We start from the raw sequence: 21,915 nt of genomic DNA on the forward strand, positions 1-21,915 counted from the left end.
CCAATAATGTCAGAAAGATTGTCGACCTTATATGGTGGGTTCAGAAAAGGCATATTCCATCGGTGTTACTATCTATTGATACAGAAAAGGCATTCAACCTGGTCCACTGGTCTTTACTGTTTAAAACCCTAAGATGCATTTTGGCCATTTTTTCCTTTGTTGGTTATTGAAGTTACATAAATATCCCACTGCTCAAGTTAAGATAAATGGTGGCTACGGACACCCCTTTAATATAGGGAGGACATGAGGCAAGGATGCCCTTTATCTCCATTACTATTTGCATTATTTTTGGAGCCTTTTACCTTTTGAGTACTTTTATCTTCTCAAATAGCAGGGGTCAGTTTGGGTGATCATCAGTTTAAGTCCTCTCTTTTTGCGGATGACATTATGACCACATTAATTGACCCTACTGCATTGAGGAACTTCATTCCTTCAGCAAAGTTTTGGGTCTCAAAGTTAATTTTGAGAAATCCAAAATTTTAAATATAAATCTTGCCGAAGGGGACGTCATGAATTTCAAACGACTTTTTCCTTTTAAGTGGGCCAAAAATGCTCTTAAGTACCTGGGGGTGCATATTGGACCACAGGTATCGGATCTTTTTGATCTGAACTACTCCGCACTATTAAAGGCAATAGATCGAGATTGGGAAAGATGGTCTTGAGACATTTTTTTCTTGGCTGGGGCGTATAGCCATAATCAAAATGAATATTTTACCACACTTTTTTTCTATTCCTTATATTTATACCTTCTGCAGTCCTCTGTATCTGGCAGAAAAAGATATTTGACTTCATTTGGAGGAGACATCCCCCCCCCCCCCGAGTCTCTAGGCTGACTCTCCACCACCCCAAGCTTCAAGGTGGGCTTGGAGTACCTAACCTGATTTGGTACTTTGGCGCCTCACAATTGTGCACATTAGTTGACCTACATAAAAAAAAAACCCAAACATCCAACAATGGGTTCTGTTAGAGCAAGCTATACTAGGCCGTATGCCATTATCCGTTTTACCTTGGCAGCCTAAATCTTCTTGGAAAACCCCTCTCTGCAAATAACACTTCGAGTTGGTACCAGTGGAAGCAAGCATTGGTTGGGAGGGAAGCTCTCTCTTTAATAACATGTATTTTCCAAATCACTATTTTTCCTGAGGCTTCTACTCTAAGGCATTCATATTGGGGATAAGGATGGGAATAATCTGCATTGAACACCTGTGTGTCCAAGGAGCATTTATGTCTCTTGAAGAGTTAAGGAATTTATATGATTTGGACGCAGTGGATTTCTTGGCATATGCACAGTTGAAACATTTTGTAACATAAGAACATAAGAAAATGCCATACTGGGTCAGACCAAGGGTCCATCAAGCCCAGCATCCTGTTTCCAACAGTGGCCAATCCAGGCCATAAGAACCTGGCAAGTACCCAAAAACTAAGTCTATTCCATGTTACCATTGCTAATGGCAGTGGTTATTCTCTAAGTGAACTTAATAGCAGGTAATGGACTTCTCCTCCAAGAACTTATCCAATCCTTTTTTAAACACAGCTACACTAACTGCACTAACCACATCCTCTGGCAACAAATTCCAGAGTTTAATTGTGCGTTGAGTAAAAAAGAACTTTCTCCGATTAGTTTTAAATGTGCCCCATGCTAACTTCATGGAGTGCCCCCTAGTCTTTCTACTATCCGAAAGAGTAAATAACCGATTCACATCTACCCGTTCTAGACCTCTCATGATTTTAAACATCTCTATCATATCCCCCCTCAGTCGTCTCTTCTCCAAGCTGAAAAGTCCTAATCTCTTTAGTCTTTCCTCATAGGGGAGTTGGTTCCATTCCCCTTATCATTTTGGTAGCCCTTCTCTGTACCTTCTCCATCGCAATTATATCTTTTTTGAGATGCGGCGACCAGAATTGTACACAGTATTCAAGGTGCGGTCTCACCATGGAGCGATGCAGAGGCATTATGACATTTTCCGTTTTATTCACAATTCCCTTTCTAATAATTCCCAACATTCTGTTTGCTTTTTTGACTGCCACAGCACAATGAACCGATTTCAATGTGTTATCCACTATGACGCCTAGATCTCTTTCTTGGGTTGTAGCACCTAATATGGAACCCAACATTGTGTAATTATAGCATGGGTTATTTTTCCCTATATGCATCACCTTGCACTTTTCCACATTAAATTTCATCTGCCATTTGGATGCCCAATTTTCCAGTCTCTCAAGTTCTTCCTGCAATTTATCACAATCTGCTTGTGATTTAACTACTCTGAACAATTTTGTGTCATCCTCAAATTTGATTATCTCACTCGTCGTATTTCTTTCCAGATCATTTATAAATATATTGAAAAGTAAGGGTCCCAATACAGATCCCTGAGGCACTCCACTGTCCACTCCCTTCCACTGAGAAAATTGTCCATTTAATCCTACTCTCTGTTTCCTGTCTTTTAGCCAGTTTGCAATCCACGAAAGGACATCGCCACCTATCCCATGACTTTTTACTTTTCCTAGAAGCCTCTCATGAGGAACTTTGTCAAACGCCTTCTGAAAATCCAAGTATACTATATCTACCGGTTCACCTTTATCCACATGTTTATTAACTCCTTCAAAAAAGTGAAGCAGCTTTGTGAGGCAAGACTTGCCCTGGGTAAAGCCATGCTGACTTTGTTCCATTAAACCATGTCTTTCTATATGTTCTGTGATTTTGATGTTTAGAACACTTTCCACTATTTTTCTTGGCACTGAAGTCAGGCTAACCGGTCTGTAGTTTCCTGGATCGCCCCTGGAGCCCTTTTTAAATATTGGGGTTACATTTGCTATCCTCCAAATGGATGATTTTAATGATAAGTTACAAATTTTTACTAATAGGTCTGAAATTTCATTTTTTAGTTCCTTCAGAACTCTGGGGTGTATACCATCCGGTCCAGGTGATTTACTACTCTTCAGTTTGTCAATCAGGCCTACCACATCATCTAGGTTCACCATGATTTGATTCAGTCCATCTGAATCGTTACCCATGAAAACCTTCTCCATTACGGGTACCTCCCCGACATCCTCTTCAGTAAACACCGAAGCAAAGAAATCATTTAATCATTTAATCAACCTCCTCCCTACGGGCTGGCAACCTCCGCTGAACCAAGTCATTGTTTGAAAACATTTGCCAACATGTGGGTACCTTGAGACGGGTGACCTCTAAGATCTATACATTTATGAATGGAATGCTTTTGGGACCTTTTAAACAAGTGGTAGCCTGGAACAAGGATTTGGGACACCCATTGAGTATAGAGGAGTAGGATTTGATTTTTGTATCAGCTGGTATGTGCTCTCTCTCAGCTAATCTGCAAAAAAAATCCTATAAAATGCTCTATCGATGGCATCTGACCTCTGCACACTTGCACCACTTAATACCAGATATGTCAAATCTTTGATGGAGGAATTGCAGGTGTATTGGTTTTTATTTCCATGTTTGGTGGTAGTGTGAGAAAATAAATAACTTTTTGACAGCCGTAAGACTGGTTGATACAGGTCCTTAAGAAACCTGTTGAGGAGAAACCATGCTATGCTCTTAAATCCCAACGCTTTACGCAACAGGTGTTTATAGCAGCCCGCTGTGAGCTGGCACTCTTTTGGAAGCAAGTTAATGTTCCCCTCTCTGTCCCGAGTAATTCACTGCTTATATGGCTATCAGCTAGATCGCCTTACCACAGTATGACATGATCATCTAAAACACTTTCAGAATGTGTGGGGTTCTTATATAGATTGGCTAAGAGTGAACTGTCCTGTATAGGAGGGTGTTGATGACCAATGCTCTCTGAGTGGTGTACTCTCTTTTCTCTTCATATTTTCATTTGACTTTTTATTTTTGTGTACATTTAACAAACGTATTGCTTTGGCGATTTGGCACTATTCTCTTGATTCAGTTGTCAATAGCTTCAAATACTGTTAGCTTTATATGCTGTTAGATGTAATTTCTTGAATAATAGGGGTCGCGGCTCAGATATGGACCAAAAGATGTCCTGGTGTGTTTGATTTTAGTAATATAATATGTGAATGAACTCCTGATGAAGGCATATTTCACCAAAACATGGGCCATGTTGAGCCTTGAATCTAGTTTGGAATCTCTTATAGAATTTTGGAAGCTTTGCGGCTAGCATCTATAATTCAAAGCTAAGTATACCTATTGGTGGCGTTGTTGTGTTATGGAGTTCAACAATACAAGTAGTTTTTGAAAAATTTTCATTTTTTGGGAAACGTGAATTTATGATTACAATAATAAAAAGGAAGATTTTATATTGTGTTATAAATGTTAAAAAATAGTGAAGTTTTGGTAAATTTGTTCCATCGGTGCTTTATACTGATACTGTCTGAAGTCCATTGTGGGCAAGAGACAGTGGATTAAATCTTGGCACCTTATTCGTTTTGATACCAGACTTCTTTATAAAGTGTAAAAAAAAAAGTTTTCTGTAGAAAAACATTTTAAAAGTCTTTTTGTGATTATTGGGATTGATTTATTTTTTCACCTCTTTTCTGTGGTTTTTGCTTAGAGAGGTATTGTTCTTTTTGTAACTGAAGTACATACAGGGATTGACATGTTGCTGTTTGTAGGTATCTGCGTTGTAAGTATACATGGTATTATTACTCCTCTCTCTTTATTTGGTTCATTCTATGGTCTTAAAATGAATTATAATAAATCAGAGGCTTTTCAACTGGACAAATCTTTAAAAGGTAAGTGGATGGGGTTGTTCTAGTTGTGCTGGGCAGTAGACCAAATGTTCCATCTGGGTATCCACCTGGCATATAGAGTGAAGGAGCTCTAACTCCTTGAATTTTGGCTCTACATTAGATCTGGTCAAATCTCTGTTGGGAAGATGGCAATCTCTCCCTCTGTCTCTCATGGGGTGCTCTACCATGGTTAAAGTGATTATCTTACTCAAATTTTTATAGAGTTTATAAATGGTTCCTTTGTGGATTAAAAAGTCTGATGTACTCCATTTTAGGTCCCCGATTTCTACCTTTATATGGAGAATAAAAAGGCGCGGCTGACATGCTGCTCCATGACAAGAAATGTTTGGGGGGGGGGGGGGGGGAGGGCGGTCTTGCTTTATCTGATCTCCATCAATATAATGTGCGTTTACTGAGATTTGTTCAGGATTGGTATCTTTGCACCACAAATCTGATGCAGAAGTTTTATTGGAAGAATGGACCTATCCTTATAAACCCATTATTTATTTATTTTATTTAACTCTTTTATATGCCGACATTCATGAAAAAATATCATATCACATCGGTTTACAGGGAACCGCGGTATTATAACATTAACGGTAACGAGAAGAGAGAAATTACAAAAAACAATAATCTTCTGCATATGCCTAGGTATAAACTGACTTCACTTAAATGTTCTATTTTTTGGCTCAGTGCTCTGTGCAAGGTGAGGAAGTTTTGGAGAAGGGTTCAAGACAGGATGTCACTGTCTCTCCATTTTTATCATTTTTGGGTAATGTGGATTTCCCCATAGGTTTAAGTAAATCTGTTTCATGATTGGGAAGGACATGGGTTATAGTGTTTGAAGCAACTCATTCATACTGATTTGAACTGTATCTATTCTTTTCAGCAGTTAATAAAATATTGGGAGGTCCGTTCCACTCATTTAGTTGCAGATTTGCAGGTCAGACAATATGGCCTTCAGTTTAGCAAAGGCATCATTATGTACATCTCGTACACTGAAAAGGAAGAATCTTTTGTTGATACCATCCCTAAATATAATAAGATCGCTACTTGAGTTGGTATGTTAAAAAAAATTTTGAAGATGCCCCACTTACAAAAGTTGGCAGTATTACGGATTACTGATTTAGGAGTAGATTTGGAAGGGTGATGAACTACCTACACCTTCAGGCTCTAGAAGGACCATATGAAGCAAACTGCATCACTGGAGTTGTTGAAAAGACGTGATACACCACATTTTAGGGTTATGCTATTTTAGCAAAAATATTTTCAATTTTGGAGGAAAGATAACAGGAGTAACTAAGTTTTGTAGCAGTATACTTTACCTTGTCTACGGGCAATTGCCATATCTGATCTTTTTAATTTGCATTTGGCCTGGACTGCTTTTGTGTGATTTGTGAGGGTGCATGTTGGAAAACTGGTCATAAGAACATAAGATTTGCCATCCTGGGTTAGACCAAAGGTCCATCAAGCCCAATATTGGTCCAGGTCACTAGCAGCTGGCAGGATCCCAAAAGGTTGATAGATTCCATACTGATTATCCCAGGGATAGGCAGTGGATCTCCCCGTCCACTTTAATAATGGTTTATGGACTTTTCTTCCAGGAACTTTCCTAAACCTTTATTAAATGCAGCCACACTAGCAGCTTTCACCATATCTTCTGGCAATGAATTCCAAAGATTAATTATGCATTGAGTAAAAAAAAAAAAAAAAAAATTCTATTTGTCACAAATGTATCACCTAGTAACTTCACTGAATGTCCCCAAGTCTTTGTACTTTTTTGAAAGAGTAAACAGCTGATTCACGTTTACCTGTTACATTCGACTCATTATTTTATAGATATCTATCATCTCTCTCTCAGCTGTCTTCTCCAAACTGAAAAGAACTAACCTCTTTAGCCTGTCCTCATAGGGGGATCGTTCCATCCGCTTTATCATTTTGGTCAACTTTCTCTGTATCTTTTCATATTCCATTATATTTTTAGAGAAATGGAGACTAGAACTGCACACAGTACACAAGATGAGGTCGCACCATGGAGCAATACAGAGGCATTATGACATTCTCAGTTTTATTCTCCACTCCTTTCCTAATAATTCCTAGCATAGTATTTGCTTTCTTGGTCGCTGCCACACACTGAACAGAAGATTTCAACACATCCATGATGATGCCTAGATATTTTTCCTGGGTGGTCTCCCCCAATGTGGAATCTTGCTTTGTGTAGCTATAATTTGGGTTACTATTCCTTTGCATTTGTCCACCTTAAATGTCATCTGCCATTTGAATGCCCAGTCTTGCAAGGTCCTCTTGCAATTTCTCACAATCCCCTTGTGATTTAACAACGTTGAATAATTTTGTATCAGCAAATTTGATTACCTCACGTGTTGTTCCCATCTCTAGGTCATTTATGAATATGCTGAAAAGCAGCAGTCCTAGTACAAATCTACAAATCTCTGAGGCACTCTTCTACTCATCTTTCTTCACTGAGACAATTGACAATTTAGCCCTACTCTATTTTCTATCTTTTAACCAATTCTCAATCTACAACAGAACATTGTCTCCTATCCCATGACTTTTTAATTTCCTCAAGAGTCTCTCCTGAGATCAGAGTTGTCCTCCAAGAGCCAGGAGCTCTTTGCACCAGGTGCACACATGCAACATTTCACCAACATGCAGATAATTGTACATGTGGCACAAGACTGGATAGCCCTCAATCTGCTGCTGGACATGTCTGCATTTTAATTTTATTAAATTGCTAAAGTTTGAAGCTGATTATGGAGTAGTTATGTCTCTCAATTTAAAGGGATTTAAATTATTTGGTGTCTTTTAAAATTTAACGTTTTTAAAATTGATAACTAGGTGACTTGTTAGTTTGTGAATGACCAGCAACAAGACTAAAATCAGGGTTAATTCTATTGACTCTTATTTTCAAGATTTTCCTTCTAAACTGGGAGTGGGGGGTATCTATTTAACACAAACAGGTCGATGCAATATCATGTGCATAAAAAATGTACATCCAAAGTAGATGCACGTTTTTTGAACACGCACACATCTACCTCTCCTGGGCACTCGATGCAATATACAAGTGAGCTGCCACACTAAAAGGGATGTGCAATGGATAATTTGTGCTTCTCTAGTGCTCTGCATTGGGCGCCTGGGAGAAGTAGCTATGTGTCCACAACAGCCTGGCCAGAGCTCTCTCCCCACCTCCTGGCAGGGCTGTTCCCGATTGGTCCTTTTCACTGACAAGTGTCACTGAAAGGACCAATGCCCTTTCAGGACAGCCTTCTGAAAGGGGATCAGTCATTTCACTGACATGTGACAGTGAATGGACCAATCGGCAGTAAGTGAAGCAGTGAATAAATTAATATTAAGTGCCCGGTGTGTGCAGGTTACCAAAACAGATGCTCAATTTATGAGTGTCCTCCTACTTAATATCTCGACAATACTAAGTAAGGAGGAACCACAGAAAAGCAGTTTTTTTATTTTAAGTTCAGCCATTGACATGCGTGAAGACTTTACACATTCTCCGGGCAGGTGTAAAATTTGACAGGTTAAAAAGTGCACCTCGGAGGGCACAGGGATTTTTTGCATCAATGGTAATAGCTAATAGCCTCATCTACTGGAGAAATTACTTATCTGATAATTTCATTTTCCTTAGTGTAGATAGATGGACTCAGGACCAGTAGGTTATGTGCTCCTTTGCTAACAAATGGGAGACGGAGTCAGATTTCAAAGCTGATGTCACCCTACATATACCCCTGCTGTGACCTCAGCTCCTCAGTATTCTCTTTGAAAAACCATTGTGGACATTTATATTGGCTAATTAAAAACTGATTAAAACTTGATTAAAACTGGAGACTGACAGTGCACTCAATCAACATAATGCTGACACCCTTCCTAATGTGGATGACCTGAACAATGGGTGGGGTAATGGCTTACTCATATTTGTATAGCATTGAGGTTCGCTTTCCAGGCTCTTCTTTGTTGCCTCTCCTGGGCAACCGTGGGCGAGAAGCTGAGTCCATCTGTCTTCCCTAAGGAAAACTAAATTATCAGTTAAGTAATTTCTCCATTTCCTAGCGTGTAGCCAGATGGACTCAGGACCAGTGGGATGTACAAAAGCTACTCCTGGATGGGGTGGGAGGCTGCCCGTGGCCCACTTAGCACTGCCCTTATGAAAGCTGCATCTTCGAGCCTGGACATCCAGGTGGTAGAACCTGGAGGTGGTGTGTAGGGAAGACCACGTCGCCGCTCGACAGATGTCGGCCGTCGACAGTAGTTTGGCCTCTGCCCAGGATACTGCCTGGGCCCTAGTAGTGCAGGGGTAAAGGCTTCCATACCTCTGTATAAGCTGCCTTGATTACGTCCTTCATCCAGCGAGCTATAGTTGCTCGTGAGGCCGCTTCGCCTTGTTTCTTCCCGCTGTGAAGAACAAACCAGCAATCCGTTTTGCACACCGGCTCTGATAGTTCTAAGTATCATACTAGGAGTCTGCCGACGTTTAGGTGGTGAAGAAGTCGGGAGTCTTCCAAGTCCTTATGTCCCTCTGGTGATGGTAGGGAGATGGATTGATTCAAATGAAACCCCCAGACCACTTTCCGTGGGAAGGAGGGGATGGCGTGAAGCTGTATCGCTCCTGGAGTGAAATGGAGGAATGGATCACAACAGGATAGTGCCTGTAGTTCAGAGAGGCGACGGGTCGAGCATATTGCCACCAAGAAGACCGTCTTTAGCGTTAAAAGGCGTAGTGACAGACTGCGCATTCGCCTAAAGGAAGGTCCTGCTAAAAAGTCCAATACCAGGTTGAGATTTCATAGAGGGACCAGTCACTTCAGGGGTGGTCGGAGTTGCTTGACCCCTTTTAGGAAACGGGCCATGTCCGGGTATGCGGATAGACTGTTTCCGTTTACTTCGGCTCTGAAGCAGGAGAGAGCTGCTACCTAAACCTTGAGGGAGCTGAGTGACAACCCTTTCTTCATACCATCCTGTAGGAAATCCAGAATCATGGGGATCTTGGCCATTCGTGGGGGCAACCTGCCAGGCTTCGAATATTCTCCAGATCCTTATGTATTCCAGGGACGTTGAGAACTTCCGCGCACGGAGCAAGGTGGCGATCACAGCCTTTGAATAACCGCGCTTCTTCCGGTGAGTCCTCACAAGGGCCAAACCGTAAGAAAGAATAGAGACTGATCTTCATGAAGGATTGGGCCCTGTTGGAGAAGGTCCCTGTGTGGAGGGAGGTGCAGAGGGCTCCCCACAAGGAGTCTTTGTCTGTGTACCACGGGCATCTGGGCAGTCCGGAGCCACTAGTAGGACTAGCCCTCTGTGGTGTTCTATCTTGTGGATGATCTTGCCCAGTAGAGGTCATGGAGGGAAGGCGTACAGTAAGTCCTCCTCTGGCCAGCTCTGAACGAGGGCGTTGATCCCTTGGGAGTGCTGCTCTTGTCTGCGGCTAAAGAACCGGGGAAATTTGGCATTGCAAGGTGTGGCCAGTAGGTCCATGATCAGGCGGCCCCAGTGATTTACTATCAGCTGGAAGCCTCGTTGACAGCATCCACTCCCCCAGGTCCAGGCTTTCCCTGCTGAGGAAGTCAGCTGAGATGTTGTCTTTTCCTGCGATGTGGGAGGCCGAGATCCCTTGTAGGTTTACCTCTGCCCATTCCATGTGGGGGTGTATCTCCAGAGAAACCTTCTGGCTCCTGGTTTCTCCCTGGCGGTTGATGTAGGCAACCATTGTTGCGTTGTCCAACATCACTCAAATTGCTTGCCTTTGGAGTCTGTAGCTTAACTGCAGGCACGCTAGTCTGACTGCTTGAACTTCCAGGCGATTCAATTACCATTTCGCCTCTTCCTTGGTCCATTGTCCCATGGCTGTCAGTTCCTGGTAGTGGGTTCCCCACCCTCGGATGCTCGCATCTGTAGTGAGTACGATCCAATTCGGTGGGGATAGGCATATGCCTCTGCTTAGGTGGTTTTCCTGCAGCCACCACCACTACAGCCGAGAGCATACTTCCGTTGGTAGGTGGCGCCAAATCGGGTACTCTTGGGACAGTGGCGGGACGGTAAGGAGCGTTGGAGTGGTTGCATGTGAGCCCTTGCCCATGGTATTACTTCCAGAGTTGATGCCATGAGGCCTAGAACCTGAATGTAGTCCCATACCTTGGGGCGTGTTCTGGATATCAATCGGCACACTTGTTCCATCAATTTCCTCCTCCTCGGGGGGAGAAGAGGAAGGCCTTGTTCTGCATGGTGTCGAACCGGGCCCCCAGGTACTCTAAGGACTGAGAGGGCTGTAGGCTGCTCTTGTCCATGTTCACGACCCAACCGAATTCCTGAAGGAGGGACCTGATTCTGTTGGTCACCTGAAGGCTCTCTTCCAGTGACTTCGCTTGGATCAGCCAGTCGTCCAAGTAGGGGTGTACCAGGATCCCTTCTTTTCTCAGTTTTGCCACCACGACTGCCATAATTTTGGAGAATGTTCTGGGGGTGGTTGCCAGTCCCAAGGGTAGAGCCTGGAACTGTTAATGATGGCCCAGCACCGCAAAACATAGAAAACACCGGTGGTCTTGATGGACTGGAATGTGAAGGTAGGCTTCGGAGAGGTCCAGGGAGGTTAGATACACTCCTGGTTGCACTGCCATTATTATGGAATGGATAGTTTCCATGCGGAAGTGTAGTATCCGTAGATGATAGTTGACGCTAGAGGTCCGGGATGGGTCGGAATGACCCCTCCTTCTTGGGCATGATATAATAGATGGAATAACACCCGTATTTAGCTGGGGTGTAGGCACCGGTTGTTATAGCCTTCAGACTGAGTAGTCTTGTCAGTGTGGATTCCACTGCCAGTCTCTTGAGGCGAGAATGGCAGGGTGATATCATAAACTTGTCTCGAGGGACGCTGTGAAACTTCAACGCGTAGCCTTCTCGTATGATGCTTAGAACCCATTTGTCCAACATGATCTCGACCCATCGTTGGAAGAAGAGGGAGAGTCAACCCCCTATTTCCTCTTCCTGTGGATGGGTCTGCCCATTCTCATTGGGAATTTTGGATTGAGCCTGCACCGGGACCTATTCCTCTTTTGGGTTGTCGGTTAAGAAAGGACTAAGACCTCCTGGAAGGTCATGCTGTCTGGAAGGATGAGCTTGTGTAGGGCCGGAAGCATTGGGAGCCTCTGCCCCAGGCTCTCCTGGAAGAGGGATGCTGGGATATCTTTCCTCTGTCTTCAGGTAGATGAGGCACTGAAGATTCACCCCACTTACTGGTTAGTTTCTCCAATTCACTTCCAAATAGAAGAGATCCCTTAAAGGGCATTCTTGTGGAGGTTCGCCTTAGAGGTCGCATCTGCTGACCAGTTGCACAACCATAATTGCCTTCTGGCCGCCATGACTGAGGCTACTCCTCTGGCTGAGGTACACACTAGGTCTGAGCTTGCATCTGCCAGGAAGGTTGCGCGGAAGGCTCGACTGCCTCTCCGGCGTAAGCTCCGAAACTATCTGTGTGTCTCTCTCTCTTTCTCACTCGAGAAAGAGAGAGAAGCAGGCAGGAGCAAGCCACTAGAGCGCAGCAGGAAGCAATGTGCAGTGTCATTGCTGTCGCGTTGAATGCGTGCTTAAGGATGGATTCTAATCGTCTATCTTGAGTATCCTTCAATGTTGCCCCTCCCTCATTGGGAATGGTCGTTCGCTTCGAGACAGCACAGACCATGGCGTCCACTTTCGGGAAATACAGGTGTTCCTTGGCCGCGGGTTCCAGACGATACAAGGATTCCAAGGCTTTAAAGCTCACCTCCAGGGCATCCCATTCCAAGCCAATCAGATCCTGGATGGCTTCCAGCATCGGTAAATAGCAAGAGGCCTTACAAAGGGACACAAGATGGGGTTCTTCTTTGGTTCCGCCATAGGGTCCATGCCTGGGATCCCCAGAGTCTTCAGAGTCAAGGAGACAAGGGCTGGTAATTCATCCCTGTGGAAGAAGTGAAACATGGTTCTGTATGATTCCAGGCCTGGAGGGATTTCCTCTTCCTTCAGTGAGCCCTCATAGTCATCTGTGGTGTCTGAGGTGAGGCATGTCTCGAGGTCCGGGGGGCATCAGGTGCCTCTGGCTGGGGTTCCACCCCAGGTTGTGACCAGGGCTGACTGTGCCTGAGCAAAGGCTTGTAGTCCCTGGAAAATTCCAACCAAGAGAAAGACCCTGGGTCCATGTTTATCCCTTGGGGAACCAGAGTAGGTTTACTGAAGAGCCTTCTCACGGTGAGAACGCTATCCTGGAATTGCTCACCTCCGGGGAGCTGTCAGATAAGGTCATTTATTTATTTATTTATTTAAAATTTTTATATACCGACATTCATCAAGGATATCATATCGGTTCACATTGTAACGCAAAAACAAACGCACGGCATGGCGCTTTACATTGAACAGTAAAAACATGATAACAAGGCATTAACGAGAGGGGGAACAATAACATGGGAAGTTTTGCAATAAAATTATAAACAAAGTTTGCAATTATATACATATGTACAAAAGAAAGAAAACTATGAGGTTAATTTGCCGACCTGTCCTCTGACTGGGATGGACCAGACTTGGAAAACTTTTGAGAATCTAGTCTTCCCTGGGCTTCCTCACAGTGTTGACACAGGCAGGACTCCAGGTCGAGCTGTGCTGCTCTGATGTGTCAGGCTGCGCAAAGGGAGTGTCGTATGGGCTTCTTTGCCGCCGGGGCCATCGCCTCTGAGTATTTGGTACCGGCGCACACAGGTAGTGCGCCTAGGTATGTGTGTGTGCGGCTGTGCGCGTAGTTATGCGTGTGGATGTGCGCTTGTAAAAGCGCCTGTTGAGCACCCAAGAGGCCGGCTTGCCCCACGCGTACCAACAGCCGAAGGGGGGAGGAGGGGGGGAGGGGGGGGGGGAGATGGCGCCGGAGCCCACCGCATGCAAGATGGTGTCACCAAGTGGCTGACCAAGCCAAAAACAGGGCCTAGCCCATCGGAGGCTGCTCAACCCATTTGGAGCCCCCACTTTTTCCTCGCTTGGATCGGGACGAAGTCGGTATGGCGTGCCGAGCAAGGAGACCAGAGAAGACTTGCCGGAGCCCTTCTTCTTCTCTGGATTTCTTTTTAAAATTTACCTGGTCTCAGTGCTTACCGGCCAAGTGCAGAGACGGTCTCCAGCTATGGGGGGAAAAGGGCTTTGGCCTTCACTGCCATGCTCGGCTTTGCACCCGCTGCAGCAGCTAAGTCCATGCCGGGAGTCGGCTACCGGACCAAGGCACCTCTGAAGGATTGGAAATTGCCTCAGGTATTCTCGACAGGGGGAGGGACCCTTAGATATTACCGCAGGAGATCGGGGCTAAATCTTCTTAAGGTAAATGCTTTTTTTTTTTTTTTTGTAATTCTGCTAGCTCTGTGCTAGTGAGGGGATAGTGTCCACATCTGCTAGGGAGACGGAGAGATACTGGGGAGCTGAGGTCTCGACAGGGGATATCTAGGGTGACGACAGCTTTGACTCAGTCTCCCATCTGCTAGCAGAGGCGCACATAACCCACTGGTCCTGAGTCCATCTGGCTACACGCTAGGAAAATGGAATTTACATGTGATGAGCACTATTATCTACGCGCTGATCCCCTTATTGCATCGAGGGTTATGGATGCACGTCCAAGCACTTATTAACCTGTGCACTAGGCTCAGCTCACGATATTGCAACGGCCTGTATAAAAGCTGTTTTGTCAAGGCTCTTTTGGAAGCATGTCTCTTTGTTTAGACTTTTGTTTCTGGTTACTTGTATTTTTTGACGATTTATTTAAAAAAATATTTATATCAATGATCTAGAAGAATTTATGCCCAATCATTCACAAAACAATCACACAAACCAAATCTTCCAAAAAACCCTGGTACTCCCAGACACTCAAAACCCAAAAAACCCAGCTTAGAGCAGCAGAAAGACACTGGCGCAAACATCCCTCTACTGCCACAAAAACCACCTACTACCAACTCATGCATGCTTACAGAAACGCCATTCAAACAACAAAAAAAGAATACTATGCCAAGAAAATTCATCACCTCCAATTCAACCCTAAAGCACTATTCACTCTAGTCTCAAATCTTACCAAATCCAACGTGCCTACATCCCAAATCCCCTCCACACAAACCCGATGCAATGAAATTGCCATGTTCTTTAAGAACAAAATATCCAACATCACCACCAAATTTACCCCGAATACCAAAAATTCCCCCATCACTAATTGCATCACCCCCCCACCCCACAGACACTCACTATCCTCTCATTTTTTGAACCTTCCTCATCTCTAGAAATAGAAAACATTTTAAAAAAGATGAGACCCTCCTCCCACCCCTCAGAAACTATCCCTACCAAACTACTCCTCGCTATCCCCAAAACCATAGCCACTTCACTCTCCAAAATCGTTAACTGCTCCCTGGAACACGGCCTAGTACCTATCTCCCTGAAACAAGCCGTGGTCAAACCCATCTTAAAAAAACCCTCCCTTGACCCCTCCAACCTTTCCAATCTCCGTCCCATCTCCAACCTCCCTTTCCTCTCCAAAATCATTGAGAAACTAGTAAACTCCCGCCTCTCCAACTACCTAGAACAATCCAACATACTCCCACCCACACAATATGGTTTCCGAAAGCACCTCAGCACCAAATCCCTACTCCTCTCCCTCACAGACACCATCATCAAAGGTATGGACGCTGGCAACTCCTATCTCATCGCCATGCTGGATATCTCCGCCGCTTTCGACACTGTAGATCACAACATCCTCATCAACACTCTCATCAGCATAGGAATCTCAGGTATTGCCCTCTCCTGGATAAAATCCTTCCTCCAAAACCGTACCTACACAGTCCTCACCAACAATTTCACGTTTCCCCCTATTAATCTTGACTGTGGCGTCCCCCAAGGATCCTCCCTCTCTTCCACCTTGTTTAACATTTACATGCTCCCCCTTACAAACCTCCTCTCCAACTTTGGGATTACACACTTCATCTACGCAGATGATGTGCAAATCCTCATTCCTTTCACAAATTCTGTTCTCACTGCTCTCCAAAAATGGAACACCATTCTCGCTTCCATAAACCAACTCCTCACTGACATGCACCTAGCTCTTAACCCGCAAAAAACTGAACTCCTCCTCATCTCCTCTAGACATGCACCCACACCCTCCCCCCCCCCACCCTCCAACCCTCTAACTTTCTCTCTGACACAAGAAACCTAGGTGTCATACTTGACAACCAACTAACTTTCAAACCATATATCAAATCTATCATTAGCAGCTGCTACTTCAAACTACAAACTCTCAAAAAACTCAAACCCCTCCTCTACTTCTCTGATTTCCGTACTGTACTCCAATCCATAATCTTTTCAAAAATTGATTACTGTAACGCTCTCCTACTGGGACTCCCTGCTTCCTACATCAAACCTCTACAACTCCTTCAAAACGCTACTGCACACATCCTCACCAATGCCAAAAAGAAAGACCACATCACCCCTACCCTCTTTAATCTCCACTGGCTTCCTATCCACTCACGAATTTTATACAAGACCCTTACCCTCATCCACAAAAGCATAATCAACGAACACTACAACTGGCTAAACCCACCCTTCCTCCCTCGTACCTCCACAAGACCCACCCGCTCCTCTCTCCGTGGAACTCTCATTCCTCCCTCCATAAAATCCACTAGACTCATCTCCACCACCAATAGGGCCCTTTCCCTCGCAGGCCCTTCCCTTTGGAACTCCATGCCTCTTGACTTACGCTCTGAAACCTCCACACCCACCTTCAAAAAGAAACTCAAAACCTGGCTCTTCCTCCAAGCATACCCCCAATCATCATCATCACCTACCAACACCCTAACCCTACCACCCTCTTGTACTAACACCCCCTCCACAGGACCTACACCCACACCCTCTAAGGCAGTGGTTCTCAACCCTGTCCTGGGGACCCCCCCAGCCAGTCGGGTTTTCAGGATATCCACAATGAATATGCATGAGAGAAAATTTGCATGTTATGGAGGCAGTGCATGCAAATGTTCTCTCATGCATATTCATTGTGGATATATTGAAAACCCGACTGGCTGGTGGGGTCCCCAGGGCAGGGTTGAGAACCACTGCTCTAAGGAAATACAAACCCCACACCTAACCTCCAGCACATAATTTTTGTCACTTAACGCAACCGTACACACCTCCTCACCTCAAGTACTGAGCCTCTACGCGCTTAAACAATTTTGTATATAACATATGTATATATCAATAATCACTCGACCCTTGTACATATTTTTTCCTTATGTACCAGTTTCACCCTCCCCTGCCCCCTCCTCTGTCTTGATCACCCCACCCCCTCCTTCCACAAGTTATCTAGTTATTTGCTCCGTTTTTTGAGCTTATGTTTTACACTGTTTCTTGTAAAGGCTTTGCCTATATATCCTTGTTGTAAGTTATCTGTAAACCGGCACGATGTGCAAACGGTTGCCGGTATATAAAATTAAATAAATAAATAAATAAACGGCAATATTGCCATTTTTGTAGATGACAGTAAACCATTACATTGTAAATACACAGCAGGACTCAAACAGATAAGGCTAATGAGCTAAAAACTGTCAGATACTTAATGTAGTTGTGTAGGGTAATGCATTCGGGGCACAAGACCAGGCAGATTCAATAAGCTCTGAATGGGGCATTATTTGCTAACACTAAGCAGGGGAAGAGCTGGGTGTCTTAGATGATAACACACTGGGAATGAGTGTGTAAGGCCAGGCAGCAGGAGCAGGGCACATGTGGGGTACATTAAATAAAGGGTAGAGGCAAAGAGTGAGGCTAGCATCCTACCCCTGTATAAGGCATTTGTCAGACCACATTTGGAGTACAGGGGTGGGCTGTTCAGTTTTGAGCAACCACCCCCAAAAAGGATCTCCAAATATTAGAAGAGGTATGAAGAAGGGCCTCTGAACTACTAAGAGGGAAAAAGAGGCTTCCATATGCTGGGCTCACTGACACCAGAAAGGAGATTTAATTACACTACACAAATATAATCACAGAACCCGATAGGAATCATTTTACTGAACAAGCTACAAATAAAAAAAGGGGGGGTCCTCCTTAAAGGGCAATAGATTTCACCTCCTTCATAGGGACTTTTTTACTCAGCAATAGGTGAAATTATGGAACATTTTGCCAGCAGCAGTAGTTATGACTATAACACTACATCAAAACAAAAGTTAATTGGAGAAGTTTTGGGAGAAAGATATTGGTGGATATTTGGGCGAAGTAGCTACACAGGAGGGAAAAGTGCTAATCTGTGGCAGGTTTGAACCAACCTTCGCTTTTTGGGGTCAGGAAGGAATTGTTTTCACCGCTGCAGAATTGGTTTTTCACTTTTCGCTATAATACTGTATAGAGAGAGCTGTCAGACAACCAGAAGAAAATTGAACCTGATGGACTGTCTTCTCTCAACTTCTTTGATAAGTTCATAGATCACACCCAGGGGCGGACTTGGCCTATATATCAGGGATTCGGGCATGCCCCGGTGGGCCGGTCACCCCAATCACGTGATAGGTGTTGATTGCCGCGGCCACATGCCTAATACAGAATCGTGCCGACCAACAGCAGCCATGTGACATTTCTCGGAGAGCAGGAGCCTCCCCCGAGACCCTCCGCCTTAGTGCTGCTCTTGTATTTTCCTCGCAGCAGTAAGGGATAATAGCACGTGGAAAACGCACAGCCAAACCCCCCCCCCCCCCGAAACTAATAGCGCCGGCATCATGCAAATGCATGTTGATGGGCCTATTAGTTATTCCCGCACGATACAGAAAGTAAAATATGCAGCGAAGCCACCCAAAGGCAGAAGTTAATTTTGGCCGGCACAGGGAAAGTGTACAGAAAAGCAATTTTGCTGGCGTCCGTTTTCCGAACCCGTGGCTGTCAGTGGGTTCGACAACAGACGCCGGTAAAATTAAGCATCAGCTGTCAAACCCGCTGACAGCCGCCGCTTCTGTCAAAAAAGGAGGCGCTAGGGACGCGCTAGTGTCCCTAGCGCCTCCTGTTTACCGCAGGCCCTAATTTGCATACCTTGGCTTCCTGAGTCGCGCCCAGGAGAGTGGCCTGGGCACGTGTTGGGAGAGCGGGCGCTCGCTGGCTCTCCCGCGAGGTTTTCTGTATCGGCCCGTGTGTGAGCACATGAGGAGCAGTACCACAACAGCAGAGTGTGTATATGCCGGAAAGAGAGACTGTGTGAGTGCATGTGTGTCTCTCCGAGACAAAGATGCACACTCTCTTTCTTGCTCTCAGTGTATGGGTGTCTGTGTATGTGCCAATAAAGTTTCCTCAATCTGAAAATATGTCTGCGTAACTGAGCACGTGTTTGTGCGCCTGACATTGATTGGCGATTGATTCAAGAGCTGATTGATTGACAAGAGACTCTACTAGGATATCTATTTATATATAAGAGATGTAACCAAACTTACGGGGGGGACCCAACCAATTGAATGGATGGAAGGAGGACTACAGCTCTGTTTGCTCCACCCTGTTCAAGGGTGTCCTCTACTTCTTATTTAGGAAAAATGTAAAATTGTATTTTGGCTCAGTTCTGCCAGGCTCCAGGTCACATGATGTCTTTCTAAAAGGGTCAGCTACTGAAATATGCACTGCAAGGAAAGTCTATAAGGGATTCAGATACCCAGTGGGCCAGTTTTGAAAAAAGTTCCCTAGGCTGATATTTTCCTGCAATCTGCCCCTGATCACAGCTAATGAGCTTATTTATCACAGCAACAAAAATTCTCCACCCAGTCTGCAATTGGTAGGATAAATGTTTCTGTTTAAAACGCAAAGAGTAGGATATATGGTTTTCCAATTGTTGAAAGTTGTTTTTCATCTTCTCTATCCTCCTGGCATGTCTATTCTTTTGCAGATTTTCATATCATCTGCAGTTAGCCACTTTCTACTAACCTTTCCCCACTGTAACTTGATCAAGACAATCAAAGAAAACTGGACCTAGCACTGATCCTTGTCACACCCTGCTAGTCACCTTCCCTTCATCACAGACTACCAGTCCAACTAACCAGCTCAAGTAACTTCTCCGCTTGTAATTTCTGCTCCTGCTCCCACAATGGCTTGTGTGCTCACTGGACTTGTGTGTGAAATAAGGTTAAAGGACTTACTGAAATCCACAAGGGCCACAGCTGCTGCAGCCCTCTGACCGACTACTGCCATTTCAAAGAATGCAATCAGGCTGGTTTAGTAAGATCTTACCCTGAGGCACAGTGCTACCTAGGATGCTTTACACTGGCTTCAAGGTATTGTACTATTCTTTTTTCCACTACTGCTTTCATATATATACACAAGACAGTGTATGTGCTGACAGAGTCTCCCTGTCTCATAAAAGAAAGGGAACAGAGAGAGAAAAAATGTGTATGTTTTGTAACTTGGAGATTCATGTCTCACAAACAGGAAAGCAAGAGAGAGAGACACAGCATGTGCTCCGATATATGAGCTCTCCCATATTATACACGGGAAGGTATGTCTTGTCTTGTACACAGGAGAGGGATAGAGATTTAGTGCTCCAATGACAGAGGTCTTCCATCTCAAACACAAAAAGGTGAAGAGTGGGACGAGAGAGAGAGAGAGGGGATATGTGCTCCAAGACAAGGGACGATATGATATAGAGACTTGTAGAGAGGAAGTGGCAATGTCCCTGTGATGCAGAGGAGAGGCAATATCAGTGGGACATAGGGACTCCCAGAGGAGGTGTGCGTCACTGGGAGAAAGGGAGCCAGACAGAAGGGGCAGTGTCTTGGTAGGGACTCTTAGGGGTAGGGGAGTCCCGATGACTCCAATATTCTTGGTAGGGACTGCTGGGGGTGGAGGATTCCTGATGACTGATACTCTCCATGAGGGACTCACCTTGACAAACTGTAGATCACTGATCGCTCGGACGCTAAAATCGGAGATGTACTGTTGGGGCACAGCACAGCCACACTGGCTGCTGCTGATGGAGGGGCCTATCTCTGAATGTTCAGGATAATTGAGTGATGTCGACCGATTCAGTCCAATTCCATGAGATGACGGGCGCAGGTCTGCAAAGACATGGATGCCAAAGAGGTCAATGATGAGCACTCGTTACACAGAGAGATTAATGTGCCACAGAGATACATTGTCTTGTGGATACAGAGAAAGAACCGATAAACTCGTACACTAAAGCAAATGCAAAAACACCCAAATACCACTACCCACACAAATATAAATCTCCCAGATTCATACAAACACCACACACATCGCCAGACACACAGATACTCCAGAGAGACTGTACATCAAGCCAAACACAGACACACAAATGCTGATGCACAACAGGCACTTACATGCTCTCTCTAATGCACATAACTGTAAACACGTGTGTGCACACAAAACATGGTACACAGAAACACAGTTTCTTATGCAGGCTGGTGCATACTCTCAATTAGATAAACTGTGGCACATTCATAACTGTACATATAAACACGCTGAGTTCAGTAAGCCAACGAGAGGCAAACGTAGATATGTAACTTTTCCCTGGCTATTTGGCGAGACTTGCGCGTCTAAATCTCCTGCTGAATATCTGGATAAAATTACACATGTAACTTTACCCAGATCAATTTAGGGCTGATTTCTCCGACCAGACTCATGCACATAGCTTTAGCCAGATCACACGGAATACATGCACGCACTAGCTAGCTAAGTTCGCCTTTCATCAATGCCCCTTTCTGTGCGCACAAAATGTCTGCAGTCGGCAGGGAGGGAATATTGAAAGCTCAGTTTCCGTGTATGTAACTTGAAATGTTCCCTGCAAAAGGCTTTTATTATTGATCTTACTGTGCACTGTTTTATACACTTCATTACAAATATCATGCAGATGCATGCACTCCCAGTCACAACGAGCATGTGCTTGCAGTCACAGCCATGAGTGCAGGGATGAACATCCAAGCTCAGACACGGACATGCCGTCATCCCCATCAATAGTCACAGTCACAGGATCGCACTGTCACACCCACTCAGTCACAGGCATGCCCTCTGGAACAGGTCGCCAACAGCACCATCTCAGTCAGACAGGAACAGTCACAGTAAGGCACGTGTTCAGCCAGAGAGCCACTCAGTCACACATATGCAGGGTACTCACAGTAACAAACATGCACAGTCATCAATGCAAGACCAGATGTGGAG

The 21,915-nt window shown here is 44.6% G+C and overlaps 1 protein-coding gene across 6 annotated transcripts in view; it reads right to left on the reverse strand.

The window, feature by feature from the left end:
- Positions 1–21,915, reverse strand: part of CNNM4 (cyclin and CBS domain divalent metal cation transport mediator 4) — a 164,298-nt gene that overhangs the window by 13,684 nt on the left and 128,699 nt on the right. For 3 of the 6 annotated variants that reach the window (XM_029604310.1, XM_029604311.1, XM_029604312.1), the window contains one exon: positions 20,623–20,795. In XM_029604310.1, the coding sequence (XP_029460170.1) occupies positions 20,623–20,795 (173 nt within the window). Of the gene's footprint in view, positions 1–20,622; positions 20,796–21,915 lie in introns of those variants that run through there. The other 3 variants (XR_003857106.1, XR_003857108.1, XR_003857107.1) reach the window with 1 other exon arrangement.

The sequence above is a fragment of the Rhinatrema bivittatum genome, chromosome 5 (assembly GCF_901001135.1).
Source record: "Rhinatrema bivittatum chromosome 5, aRhiBiv1.1, whole genome shotgun sequence".
Lineage (NCBI taxonomy): Eukaryota > Metazoa > Chordata > Amphibia > Gymnophiona > Rhinatrematidae > Rhinatrema > Rhinatrema bivittatum.